At 37.9% G+C, this 14410-nt stretch overlaps 1 protein-coding gene across 5 annotated transcripts in view; it reads right to left on the reverse strand.

The window, feature by feature from the left end:
- The window catches only part of LOC149012049 (uncharacterized), a 90879-nt gene that overhangs the window by 58806 nt on the left and 17663 nt on the right, over positions 1-14410 (reverse strand). For all 5 annotated transcript variants that reach the window (XM_089163959.1, XM_089163958.1, XM_089163955.1 and 2 more), the window contains 3 exons: positions 6898-7053; positions 6539-6655; positions 6367-6451 (listed from right to left, as the gene is read on the reverse strand). In XM_089163959.1, coding sequence (XP_089020085.1) covers positions 6367-6451; positions 6539-6655; positions 6898-7053 — 358 coding nt within the window. The remainder of the gene's footprint in view (positions 1-6366; positions 6452-6538; positions 6656-6897; positions 7054-14410) is intronic.

Here is a 14410-nt window from a genome sequence, read left to right on the forward strand (position 1 = left end):
TTGCTTGCCATTCAAGTTATGAACTAAACTAAACCATATTTTTATAAAGCTATGAAGGACAAAACTATTCACTGCCCCCCATTTAATGGATATCATGCATGCGGCTACTGTTTCTTGGAATTTCTGAAGCCCCTTTTGGACCCTTACCTTCCTATATGAGTTTATATGTTGTTGCCTCTGCTTCTCATCTGCTGATGGATCCTGGTAAAAGTTTCAATGCAGATTCAGATTTAAATTTGTCAATATGTTCGTCGTTTGAGATGATTATTGGCCATTATTTCTACCATGAAGGCATGAAAGGTGCATCAGAGATTATTGGAATCTGGTTAGAACGATATTTTTTTATATTCCCTATTTGTTCAAGACTTTTATCTAAGGATGTAGCAACATTAACTACAAATTAATCCATAGTAACCTATACAAACTCTTTGGTTATAGTATCAACTACCTACTTGGTCCGCGATAACGCATGCTGCCTTTTACCTACCTACTTGGTCCACAGTAACCCATATTGCCTTTTACCTATAACTAGTGGACTTTGACATGCACATATACATAGATTTTCACTTAGGTTTTAATTAAGTAACTACTAAACATTAAATTAAATAAAAACTTATTAAGAGAAGTAAGTGTTGAGAAGGATATTGTGCTTTTCTTTTATGGCGAATTTGAGAGATGTTAATGTGAGGAAAGAAATGATGGAGTTCAGTTTTTTTTTGGGAAAAAAGAAAGAAAGGAAAAGGAGGGGGGGAAAAAAGATCAAAAGAGGTGTGAAACCTTTTGTCATTGAATTTTTTTTTTCCACTAAAAGTATAAAATGTCTGTTGATTATATTCGAATTTGAACTTTAAGGAAGCTGAGGTTCCTCTTTTTTTTCTTTTTTTCTTTTTTCTTCTTTTTCTTTTTTTCATTTTTTTAATCTGGAATAACTTTTAAAATAAAGATAAAGCGTCTTTTTTTAATTTTCTTCTTCTCCTCCATTCCTCTCTTGTTTTCACTAACCTACTAAAAGCGAATACTTGCAATTTTTTCCTTTTCTAGTAGCACTGTTTAATTTTCTTTTCCATGCCCATTTTCTCTCTCTTTTTTCTTCAGAGAAGAGTTTTTCCTCTTTAAAAAAAAAAACATTAAGGTACGAGGTTTAAATAAAAGCTGTTATCTTTTAACAACTCCCACTCTAAATTACGACCACAGTTCTCTCCTTTGGAAACAAAGAGAGAGATTCCATTATTTTCCTCTCACTTAATAATGAAATAAGGTAAAAGAAAACCAGAAATAGGATTAGTTATTGAGTGGAAACAGAGGTGGTTTTTTCCTTCCTGCATCGTGGGGATTAGTTAAAGAGTAAAATTAATGGGGCTTTTTAGAGATGGACTCCTCTTTTAATTTTTTTTTCCCTTTACTTTCCTTCTTATTTTATAGTATACTAATTAACATTTATGGTTTTAGAGATGGACTCCTCTTTATTTTTTTTTCCCTTCACTTTCGTTCTTATTTTATAATATAATAATTAATATTTATGGTTTTTTTTTCCCTTCCCTCTTTTATCAAAGTCCATTGAACATGTAAATTTATTTGCTTTGTCTGTTTTCTGCTTTATTTTATTTTTTTTCTTATTTCATTATCAAATTAGGGGACCATGGGGAGTTTATTTTTCCAAGGGAAGGAAATATGGTGGGTAATTTAGGGGGTGGAAATTATTAAAAGATAATAATCTATTGTATCAAGAGCATGATTGACTAAAACTCATGGAGAATTGTTCATTTGATGATAGCTAAATTGGTTTTTCTTTCTTTTTCTTTGGATTAGTAGCCCACACTTTCTATTTCGCCTAACTTATTCTTATTTATAAAGTTAGTTATATATTTATAATATGATAAATTAAGAAATGAAGGAAATAATTAAGATTTAATTATGAATTAATATAATAGAAGGGCGGGCCTGGCGCAATGGTGGAGTCTCTCCATTGTGCGCTGGAGGTCGCGGGTTCGAATCAGCCTCTCTGGCAAAAGGCAGGGTAAGGCTGCCTAGAAAGTCCCTTCCCTAGACCCCACAGTGTGGGAGCTTCGGCACTGGGTACGCCCTTTATGAATTAATATAATAAAACTAACCAATAGATCTTCCATTAAAAAAGGCATATGGAAAGAATTAGAAGGAATATGAATTACCAAAACCGAAAGATACCAAAAGATGTTTGTTATCTCTCTAAAACTAACCAAAAGATGTTGCAAAGGAACATTTGCCTTTTTCCCCCCATTTTCTTAAGAATAACTTTTTGAAAGTAAAATATTGAGCAGTTTTTTAGGGTGGGAAATGTAATGAGAGATTTTTTGGTTGTGAATAATATTTATAGGAGAGAAATAGGGGAGGTGACTATTTGTAAAGAGGTATATTAATTGGGATAAAACTTTGGTATACTGGGGATAAAACAAATAAAAATGGAGTGGGTATAATAGTGGATAAAGATTTAAAAAATGATGTGGTGGATGTTAAAAGAGTGGGTGATAGGATTATTGCTATCAAGCTTGTAATGGAGAAAGAGTTCATAAATATAATTTGTGCATATGCACCTCAAGTAGGATTAGATGAAAGTCTAAAGCTAGAATTTTGGGAAAATATGGATGGATTAATGCAAGGAATTCGCCAAGGAGAAAAGATTATCATAGGAGGTGATTTAAATGGACATATTGGAAAAGATCAAAGGGGATATGAGAGTGTTCATGGAGGATATGGTTTTGGAGAAAGGAATGAGGAGGGGATTTCAATTTGGATTTTGCTATTGCTTTTGATCTATCTATTATAAATACTTACTTCAAAAAGAGAGATGAACATTTAATTACTTCAAAAGTGGACAGCATAGAAGCCAAATAGATTTCTTCCTAACTAGAAGGACGATAGATTGTTGTGCAAGGATTGCAAGGTGATACCGGGGAAAGCAACCGCACAACATAGACTTGTGGTCTTGGATATGTGCTTAGTCCCAAGAACACATAAAAGGTCCAAGGTAAACATCCCAGGATAAGATGGTGGAATTTGAAAGGAGAGTACTCTAAATCCTTCGTAATGAAGTAGTCAAACAAGGAAAATGGGATTTTAAAGGGGATACCAATGCAATGTGGAATGAGATGGCTATGTGTATAAGAAGGTGGCTAAAGATGTTCTAGGTGAATCAAAAGGAAAGATCCATTCTTATAGAGAGACGGGTGGTGGAATAGTGAGGTTCAAGCTGCCATTAGGAATAAAAAGCTAGTTTTAAGACATGGCAAAGAACTAAGGATGTTGAGGATCTCAAAGGTATAGGTTGGATAGAAACGAAGCTAAGAAAATTGCGGGAAAAGCAAAGGAAAGGAAGTATGAGGAGTTATACAATAAGTTGGGCACAAAGGAAGGGGAAAATTTATTTATAAGATAGCTAAGATGAGGGATAGGAAGAGTAGAGATCTTGACCATGTTAGATGTATTAAAAATGGAGATGGTAAAGTTTTAGTTTGTGAGGAGGATATTAAGAAAAGATGGGAAACCTATTTCTCTAGTTTACTAAATGAGCATCTTCAAGCACTTATGTTTCGGACGATTACACTTTTCACCAAGGCACCAATGTCCGAACTTATATACGAGAATTTCGATGTCCGAAGTAAAAGAAGCTAAGGAGGATGAAACCCGGCAAGACACAAGGCCCGATGAAATCCCAATTGAAGTATGGAAGAGCTAGGAACCCATGGACTAGTTTGGTTGACTAAGTTGTTTAATAAGATTACGAGCACCGGGGAAAATGCCGATGATTGGAGGAGAAGTGTTGTGGTTCCAATTTACAAAAATAAAGGAGATATTCAAAGTTGTAATAACTATAGAGGCATTAAATTGATGAGCCATACGATGAAATTATGGGAGAGAATAATTGAAACCCGTTGAGATACTTAACTACACACGGAGAACCAATTGGGTTTATGCGGGAAGATCTACAACGGAGGCTATTTACTTAATTAGGAGACTATGGAAAGGTATAGAGAATGTAGGAAAGATCTTCATATGGTATTTATTGACCTAGAAAAAGCTATGATAGAGTCCCTAGAGCGTTAATTTGGCAAGTACTAGAGAAAAGAAGTGTTGCAAGTAAATATATAGATATAGTTAAGGATATGTATGATGGTTCGGTGACTAGTGTTAGAACAGGGGGGACAAAGTAATGAACTCGATAACAGTGGGCACATCAAGGGTCAACTTTAAGCCCATATCTATTTGCACCGGTAATGGATGAATTAACCAAAGACATTCAAGATGAGGTCCCCGGTGTATGCTTCGGATGATATTGTGTTGATTGATGAGACCCAAGTGGGGATTAATACCAAATTAGAATCATGGAGATTAGCTTTGGAATCAAAAGGCTTTAAACTTAGTAGATCAAGACAGAATATTTAGTTTGTAACTTAGCATGATCGGCAGATGATGAGGTGGTGATACTTGACGATAAAGAGATTCCTCGAGTGATTGTTTTAGGTACCAGGTTCAATCATAAGTAAAAGAGGTGATTTAGAAGATGAGGTTTCCCAAAGAATTAAAATAGGGTGGATGAAGTGGAGAGGTGCGCCGGGGTTTTATGTGATCGGCGATTCCATTAAAGCTAAAGGAAAATTATAGGACCGTGTTCGACCAGCATGATGATGGGCAGAGGTTGGGCGTAAAAGAATCATATAGATAAACTTAGTGTAGCGAAATGAGGATGCAAGATGGATGAGTGGCAAAACTAGGATGGATAAGATAAGAAACGATCATATTAGAGTTGGTCTAGGAGTTGCCCTATAAGTGATAAGCAGAGAAAGTCGTTGAGGTGGCACGGCCACGCCAACGGAGACCTATAAATGTCCGACGGAGAAGTGATATAATCCATATTGAAGGAACTAGAAGAGCTAGGGGTAGACCAAAAAAAACCTTAGGAGAAGGGGGGAGAAAAGATATATAGCTTAGGCCTTGATCTAGCATGGCCTCGAAAAGAAATGATTGGAGGGCAAGAATCCATGTAGCCGACCCCATTTAGTTGGGACAAGGCTTATTGTTGTTGTTGTTGTTGTTGTTGTATATTAATTGGGATAAGGGGTGTTATTTGAAGAGATGTAACTGTTGATAATAAGTAGGGGTATTTCAGTCCAATGAAAGAGGACACCAAAACCTGAGTTTGTACTCTTATATAATAGCATGATGAAATATTGAGCCATTTTTTGGGTGGGACAAAATGCGCTGAGAGATTTTTTGGTTGTGAATATTAATTATAAGAGACAAATAAGGGAGGTCACTTTTGTAAAGAGGCATATTTTTGGGGTAAGGGGTGTTATTTCAAGAGACGTAACTAGCAATAATAAGTAGAGGTATTGCGATCTAATGCACTTGTACATGGTAGTATGATATGATATAACCCTGCAACCAGGACCAGTAATAGTAACATTCTAAGAACCAGCAGGCAATCTAGGGTTCAATACCTTGCTGTTTTAGGTTGAAAACTCAGTGGACAGCAGCTAATAATGCACTACACACCCTGCGGTTATGGCTGCTTTGAGTTCCGAACCTTGGATCTAGGTATAGGGAGGGCTTTTAGGGTTCGGGCAGGCTGGCATAGGGCTGGAAATTGAAAGAAATCCTCCTGTTTTGGACTCTTTGGTTAGGGTCAGGGTTTGGAGGGGAGGTAAAGAGGGTGTGGGAGGTGATGATCCTAAAAGGATTTGATGTTTGGATGGGAGGTTAGACATAGAGAGGTATAAGGGTTTTAATGAAATCAGGGTTTCTAGGGTCTAGAAGTTGAAAATGAAGTGCAGATTCTAGTAATCTAGTGAAAAGAGGGCCTGTGATGGAATTAGACAGGTTGTCAGACAGGGACGGAAATGGGATGCAAGGGGAGGGGTCTAGCGTTTTGAGATGGAGAGGGGCTGTTGCTGCCGCTAGGGGAGGCGGACAGGTTGTCAGACAGGGAAGGGAATGAGATGCAAGGGGAGGGGAAATCTAGCGTTTTGAGATGGAGAGGGGCTGTTGCTGCCGCTAAGGGGAGCGGAAGGGAGAAGGAGTATTGTGCAGGGTTTGGGGAAGGAACTAGGGTTGGGTGGTAAGTTGGGGATGGGCTTACTTGATGGGAGATGATGAACCTTTGAGGTGGCCTATTTGACTTTTGCGAAGCTTGTATATTTGGTATCCAATAGTTTGTGATCAAAATATCATAATTCACTATTGTTCAAAGCATTAGATGGCATGCTTCAATCTGGTACATTTCTCTATTGACCATAATTTATTTAAATCATCTTGTTGGAAAAACTGTCCAAAAATAAATTCATATTTAAGGGGGAAAAAATAAAAGTATAATCCCATTAGATGCAGGCTTACCACCCAGGGTGTCCGCCGATGTCCAGTCAAAACCTTCAAACAGCTTCCAGTTTGACAATCAATTACTTTTACAGTGTGATCACCACTGCACAGAGACCAGGTTTCAGTAGTTAATAGAAGTGTTTTTCTGCCTGATCTATGAACCTAAGACAAGCAGAAGAAACCATCTTACTGTGTTGAAGCAAGGGTCCTCCCATCTGGACTGAAGGCTGCAGCAATAGTTGACCTCGGAGGAGGAACCAAAGGACAGTACTTTGCAGATAAATGCCGCAACGACTCTGCTTCAACCCTGCAAATATTGATAAATATTCAAAATAAGAAACACTAGATGTGACAACAAATTCAAACCCAGACTGACTAACCAAAAACCAAACTGTTTCCAACTTTCCATTCAAGAGTAGCCACATAAAGACCCCAAGACTACCTTTGTATCTCTAACTAGGAAAAGAGAAGTCAAGTAACCACAACTACCAAAAGCTTTTATTCACAAGAGAAAGATGTGGACGCCAAAAAACTGAAGCCATATCCTACCATGAGACAAGACCAAGTTTTGCATTAGTAGATTCAAATTTTGGCCACATTGAGTCAGAGCTGCATTTAGAAGCTTCTCCCCACAGCCTTGTTGATGAGCGTCTGGAATGTGGAGAAATCTCTCTCCATGCCAACAACCGACAGACATTATTACCACTGCATTATGATGAGTCATCCATAAGTATTAGAGCAAGATCACCACTATGTTTAACCAACAGAGTAAAAGTAAAGAGATATCAATAACCATCATCTGTAGAATGACTTGGACAATGTAAGACTCACAGCTAGTTGATATGCAACCTTGCGATACTGACCTTTCAAGAAACAAAGAGTTTGGCAATTTGTCAAACTACATGGTCTGACAATGAAAATCTCCTTCAAGCCATTGAACTTATGATAGACCACATTTGTGATGGTCTAGATCTAGAAGATGCTTGTTAGAATTTCAGCACATATAATCAACCTAGGGACTGAAAGGAAATTTAGAAAGAAGAAGAAGAATAGAAGCAGACTCAAGAAGAAGAGACAGAGAAGGGAGAGAGCTAGCATGTATATCTTTTAGCTCTCCACTGGTACTTTATTTATAACGTAAAATCAAATCTTAGTTTAGGAAAGTTTCCTCAACTGAGTTACAGCAAAAAGAAAAGTTGCATATTACATAGAATCTCCCAAATCTACTATAAAAAGCTATCCTAGGGAGATTACTTGTCAACCAAACAATAAGAAAATTTGAAAGTAACCAAAATAGGAAGTAATTAAAATAGAAACTAACCAGAATAGAAACCTAAGGTAAAATAGAAAGTGACATTCAAACACTCCCCCTCAAGCTAGAGTAAACATACCAAAGGCTCCAGCTTGGAATTACAACAACATATCAAGGAACTTCATTATACTTGACCATATGTAGCAATTAGAGACGCCGACAGAATTAAAGGCAATATGGATTACTACGGATCAAGTAAGTACTAAGTAGGAAAAAGACAATGTAGGTTATTGTGGATCAAGTAGGCAGGTGAAAGATACTACTTGTTACGGCATACTAAGTTGGTAGACAAAAGGCAATGTGGGTTACTATGGACCAAGTAGGTAGATATAGGTAATATAGGTTATTACTACAGACCAAGTAGACAGATAAAGGTAACCAAGCAGTTAGGTGTTGCTATAGAATACCGTATTAAGATGATAAAGATTTTCACCAATAATATTCTTCAACAAACGTTGAGTAGATATAGAAAGTCTCAGACCTCCTCCTCACCTGGAGGATCACTTGTGGACAAATAATGAAGACCAATTACTAGCATCTCAAATTAGGTGCACAAAATAAAACCCAAAAAGGAAAAGTAGCAGCCACAGAGCACTATATTATTCGCCAATAAAGCTGATCAAGCAGCAGTAAATCATCTCACGGGACAATCCTGTTTACTCTACATTGATGTTATGTACATTAAATGACATATCTACATTGATTTTTTTGAGCAAAATGCATGTGTCAATGTATTATTTAATTAGCTTAAATGCAGAATCTCAACCCAAAATACTCCCTAAAACCTGTTAAAACTTGATGTCAAAACTTGCACCAAAAAATCCCAAGTTTACTCAAAATTTCCCATTTTCACCTGGTCGAAACTTGAGTTTCTCTCGAATATTTTCTATGCCTGCATTATTCAAATTAATCATATTAAACACGTAAAGTACAACTGTCGTACATGACTTATTGGGCCAAATTATTCGAAACTACTACTTACCGTATGGACTGATTAATTGCCCTGCATATTCGTACTTGAACTATTATCGTACCCGAACCTACTATGGTCAAGTTAGATTCACTATAATTTTAGGAGTTGGGATCTACTTTTGTTTAATTTGAGTTAGTGGTTAGAGCTAATGGTAAGTTTAGGAGTCGTAATTGGAATTTTGTTCTCAATTGGATTCCTAGAAGAGGAAGTTTTAAGTCTGCAAGTTTCTTTGTCTAGGAGTACTAATTAGAGTTCCTCTTTTTGTGAGTCTGATAAAGAATTCCACTTCAAATAAAACTCACTAGTGAAGTGCAAGTAGGTTTCTTATTTGTTGAGCCCTAGTTGATTCCTTCATTGTAAAAGGCTATAACCCTCCACCTAGGAAACAAGGCAAATGATGATATTATTGAATGAAGAACTGACTGAAGGAATTAGTTGGAGTCATGGGTTCCTAGGAGGGAAGGCCCCTGCTGCTGAAGTTTATTTATTTTCTGCAACTGTCAAGCTCCCTCCCTCTCTCTCACTTGCAGTACTTGGAGTCCATGAAATTCTCTGCACGTTTTATCATCAGCCCTCAACAACAGCAAGTACATACTAAGCGTCTAAGCCTCACCCTACCCTACCACAACAAGTGACACGGACAACAAGATTTGATATCTTGCAGCTGGTGCTAGTGGAGGAGGAAGAGTAGGAGGAGCTGCTTAGCCATTGATTTTACTCTTGTACTCTGGTGGTGTAACTTCTAAGTACACCAACATTGTAACATGAAATTGTGAACATCTGAACATGTTTGATATACTATTTGACTTTAAACCTTTATGTTTCCATTTACATCAAGTAATGGTTTGTACTATAATTTTATAAGTCTGCAAAGACGGGCCACTGAGTTCACATGAGTTGAGCCAGGATTTTTTTTAACTAGATCTTGGTCAATGTTGGAGGGCATTTTGGGCAACAAAAAATAGGCTCAGGATGAAGCGCCAGGCACTAAATCTCGAGCTGAGATCTGAAGATTTTAGAGTCCATAGTGGACTCTTCCTTTGCTGATTATTGAAAGTGTTTTGTTGAAGTTTCTCAATTGAATGAGGCTCCTCTCAATTACATGCTTCTTCGTCTATTTTTCTCTGTTTTTCTGCAGCTCCTCTTCTTTCTTCTCTTCATTACATTCAGTCCTTCTCTCGTTTTGTGCCATAACTTACATGGTATCAGAGCCAGTTGCATGCTAGGAGGCCTGTGATCCATCTCTCCGTCATCCTTGACATCTTTCCACAACAAATAGAGGCATCGAAGGTCTAGTAGAGTCTATCCAAGGCTGCTATTCGGGGGGGCTCAGCGCCTTTTAGGGTTACTGATGAATTAAGAAGTTCGTAAGCAACTTCTCTTTCTGTTGAAGGTTTTGCAGCTTCTGAATTTTTAGGTCAGTTTGTTTTTGGCATGCGATTCTCCTTTTTTGGATTTTTTTTCTGTAATTGGAATATTTTTGGAAAGTTTTTGGTGTTTGGAATTTTTTTTGGGGAAGTATTCTGCGATTGGAATAAGTTCAATCAGAAGCTACTCTCTTCTTTTCTGTTTTTGGAATTTTTTTCCCCTTTGAGGGGGTGTATTCTGTGATTGGAATAAGTTCTTTGAATCAGAAGCTACTCTCCTCTATATTCTTTGAAATTTTTTTGAAGTTCTTGTTTTGGTGGTAACCTATCCAGACTAAATGGTGCTGTGATTATCATCTAAGAAGGGGGGGGGGGTTTTTTTCCTTGAAAAGAATTTTTTGCATGATATCTATTTTTCTGAACTCCTAAGAAGAAATTCCGATATGCAATCTATTTTTCTGAAGAAATCCTGATATGTTCTAATTTGATTGAGCAATTGTTGGGTGTTGCCAGCTGCTATTTCTGTTAAAGTGTTTCTGACTAGATCATCATGCCTAAACCTAAGAATTCTGTTACCGAAATCACGACATCCACATTCCATCATATTTCTGAACAAAAGCTTGAAGGGGCTAGTAATTTTTATTAGTGGAAAAAGATAGTTCAGGTTGTGTTGACTGGTCGTGGACAAAAAGACCATCTTAGTAAGTCCACTAGGAATAATACATGGAAGACTGTAGATGCCCAAATTTTAGGGCAGATGTTGAACTCTATGGGAAAAAATATTGCTGACTTAGTTACACAAGTTGATACAATGATGGATTTATGGGACTACCAAAAAATATTGTATTCTGGCCATAATAATCTTTCTCGTACCTATGAGGTTCCCCTAGACTTCTATAGGGCTAACAGGAAGGGCAGACCTGTGACACAATATTTTGCAGACTATTAAAAAAAATGTATGAAGAGTTAAACCCCATCTCATCGGATGTTGTTGAGATGCAAAATCAGCAGGAACAACTTGCAGTCATGGGATTTTTTGGGAGGACTTGGGAAAGAATATGAATCAGTTAGAGCGCAGATTTTAGGAGGAGATAAGGTACCCTCACTGTCTGAGACTTTTCCCATGTACTTTAAGTGTCCAAAGAAAACACACAAGAGTCTAGTTCCTCGACTAATTCTGCATTAGCTTCTTTTACTCCAAACCATGGCTCGGGTGGTGGGTCAAGTACTCACGATCGTGGAAATGGAGGGTCAAGTAGAAACCACAATACTCAGGGATCCACCGAAACTGCTGGAATGTCAAGACTTGTCATCACTAGGGAAAACTAGGACATATACAGAGATTTTGTTAGAAGCTTCATGGTAAGCCACCTCAGGTTGTTAACACTGCATCATTACAGACATCGACTACTGCCCCTCCAGAGTCAGAAGAGAAAACTGTGAAAATGACTGATGAAGACTATGTCAAATTCACCCAGTTCCACACACTTCAATCTCCACCTCCCACTACCACCTTTATTCAAACAGGTAATGCTAAGGCTTGTCTTTCTACCTCCCGTCCCTGGATCATTAACTCAAGGGCGTCTGATCATATAACCGGTGACTTAAGTAACTTTTCATCTTTTTCCCACCACCTTCCATTGTGACCCTTGTTGATGGTTCTAATGCCAATGTTAAAGCTGTAGGAATTGTCAAGCTCACCCCCACCTCATCCCCGTCTTCCGTTTTGTATTTATTTGAGTTTCCTTTTAACTTACTGTCTGTTCATAAACTAACCTCCACCTATAATTGTGCCGTCACTTTCTTTCTTGGTTATTGTGTTTCAAGATCTTACGACCAAGAGGACACTTCGTAGAGGCCGTGAGTCAGGAGGATTGTACGTGTTTGATGACATTCCTTCTATTGCTTACTCGAGCACGTCTACCCCTCACCAAATTCATTGTCGTTTGGGCCATCCTCCATTAAATACTTTGAAAATTTTGGATGAACGTTTTAGAACCACTTCTTCTTTACCTTGTGAGTCATGTCAGTTTGGGAAGCTTCACCGTGTAAGTTAACCCCCTTGAGTCAATAATAGGGTAGACAAACCCATTTCTCTTGTTCATTCTGGTGTGTGGGGACCATGTCCTATTATTTCTACTTTAGGCTTTCATTAATTTGTTACTTGTGTAGATGATTATTCAAGAGTAACCTAGATATATTTAATGAAAAATCATTCTAAATTGTATAGTATCTTTTCTAATTTTGCGAATGAAATCCATACACAATTTGGGTAATTGTCAAAATCCTTCGGAGTGATAATGCAAAATAATATTTCTTTTTAATACTTTTATGGCATCACATGGCATTCTTCATCAATCCTCTAATGTCAACACCCCCCCAACAAAATGGTGCGGCAGAACGGAAGAATAGTCATTTGATGAAAGTTGTCTGCTCTTTCCCGTTTGAAATGCGGATCCCTAAATACTTTTGGGTTCATATTATCCAAACTACTTGTCGTCTCATTAACTGACTACCCTCATCTGTTTCAAAAGGAGGTATCCTGTATTCCTTGTTGTCTCCTAATAGTCCTTTGCATGAGTTGCCTCCCCACATCTCTAGGAGTGTCTATTCTATTAAAGATCACCGACGTGAGTTGTATAAACTTGATCCAAAACGCCTTTAAATGTATGTTCTTTCGGTACTCCCATACTCAAAAGGGTTATCGTTGCTATTCATTTGAACTTCGAAATATTTTATTATTGCTGATGTTTCTCTCTTTGAGTTTGTTCCTCATTCTTCTGACATTGTGCATACCTCTTTTATGGATGTGGATCTCCTTGTTATCATTTCTCCACTTGTAACAGATAGGTGACCACTTCCACCTATTCAAACGCAAATCTATTGTGTATCAACTACATCAGACGACATCCACGGTCCCTCCTGCTCAGGTGGCTCTTCCACTGTCGCCTCCTCGGCCATGGATCTTGTGGCAAGTCCCTCTGTTTCTGACCTTGATGTTTCAAATTGCTCTTCGTAAATGAACTCAGAGTTGAATTCAGTATCTCATTTCTAACTTTGTTTCATACACTAATATTTCTCCTACTTTTCCTACGTGTTTATCTACCATTGAGACTCACACTGTGCCTAAAAATTGTCTGGAGCCTTGTCAAGCCATAGGTGGACGGCAGCAATGACTTAGGAGTTGACAGCCCTAGAGGAAAATCATACTTGAGTCCTTGTTCCTCTACCTCTTGGGAAAACTGCTATTGGATGTCGTTGGGCGTTGGCAGTGAAAGTAAATCTTGATAGTACACTTGTTGCTAGATTAAAGGCTAGCAAAAGAATATGCTTAAGTATATAGTGTGGACCATTTGGATACTTTTTCTCCCATTGCAAACCTAACTTCTATTCAGATCCTAATCTCTTTAGCAGCTACATATCATTGGTCCCTGTTCCAGCTGGATGTGAAGAATGATTTCCTCAACGAAGATCTCTATGAAAAAGTCTATATGAGCAACCTCCAGGGTTTGTTGTTCAGGGGGGAAATGGTTTGGTATGTCGTTTGAAGAAATCACTATATGGGCTAAAACAGTCCCTAGGTGCATGGTTTGGCCAATTTACTTCAGTTGTGACAGAATTTGGTTTGTCTCCATGCGAGAGTGATCACTCTGTGTTCTACCGTCAATCTGGCACAGGGAGGATATTTTCTTAGTTGTGTATGCGGATGATATAATCATTATTGGAGATGATTTAGCTAGTATTGATGCATTGAAGACCTACCTACACCAACAAAAATATGTGATTGACTTACAATCTGAAATAGGGATGCTTGGCTCAAAGCTATTGATGCATTGAAGACCTACCTACACCAACAAAAATATGCGATTGACTTACAATCTGAAATAGCGATGCTTGGCTCAAAGCCTTTGGATACTCTAATGGATCCAAATATGAAACTTATGCCTGAAGATGGAGATGCCCTTGAAGATCTAGACTCTAGAGAAGTATCAAAAAGGCTGGTTGGAAAGTTAAACTATTTGGTTGTGACTCGACCTACCATTGCTTTTCCAATCAGTGTTGTGAGTCAGTTTTTATCTAGCCCTCGTACCACTCACTGGGATGCAATTGTGCACATATTGAGATATTTTTAAAAAAGATCTTGCACGTGGGCTCCTTTATACAGATCATGGTCATAGAAGAATTAAAGGATTTTCTAACATAAATATGGCTGGGCTGGTGCATTAAGTGATAGAAAGTCTACTATAGGCTATTGTACCTTTGCTGAAGGAAATCCTATGACTTGGAAAAGTAAGAAGCAAACAGCAGTCACTCAATCCAATGCAGAGTCAGAGTACCAGGCCATTTCACTTGTCACTTATGAACTAATGTGGATCAAATAGTTCTTGAGTGAGCTTGGCTTTAGTCATG

The sequence above is a fragment of the Hakea prostrata genome, chromosome 7, assembly GCF_041222555.1.
Source record: "Hakea prostrata isolate BN-2017 chromosome 7, UWA_Hpros_2, whole genome shotgun sequence".
In the NCBI taxonomy this organism is placed as follows: Eukaryota; Viridiplantae; Streptophyta; class Magnoliopsida; order Proteales; family Proteaceae; genus Hakea; species Hakea prostrata.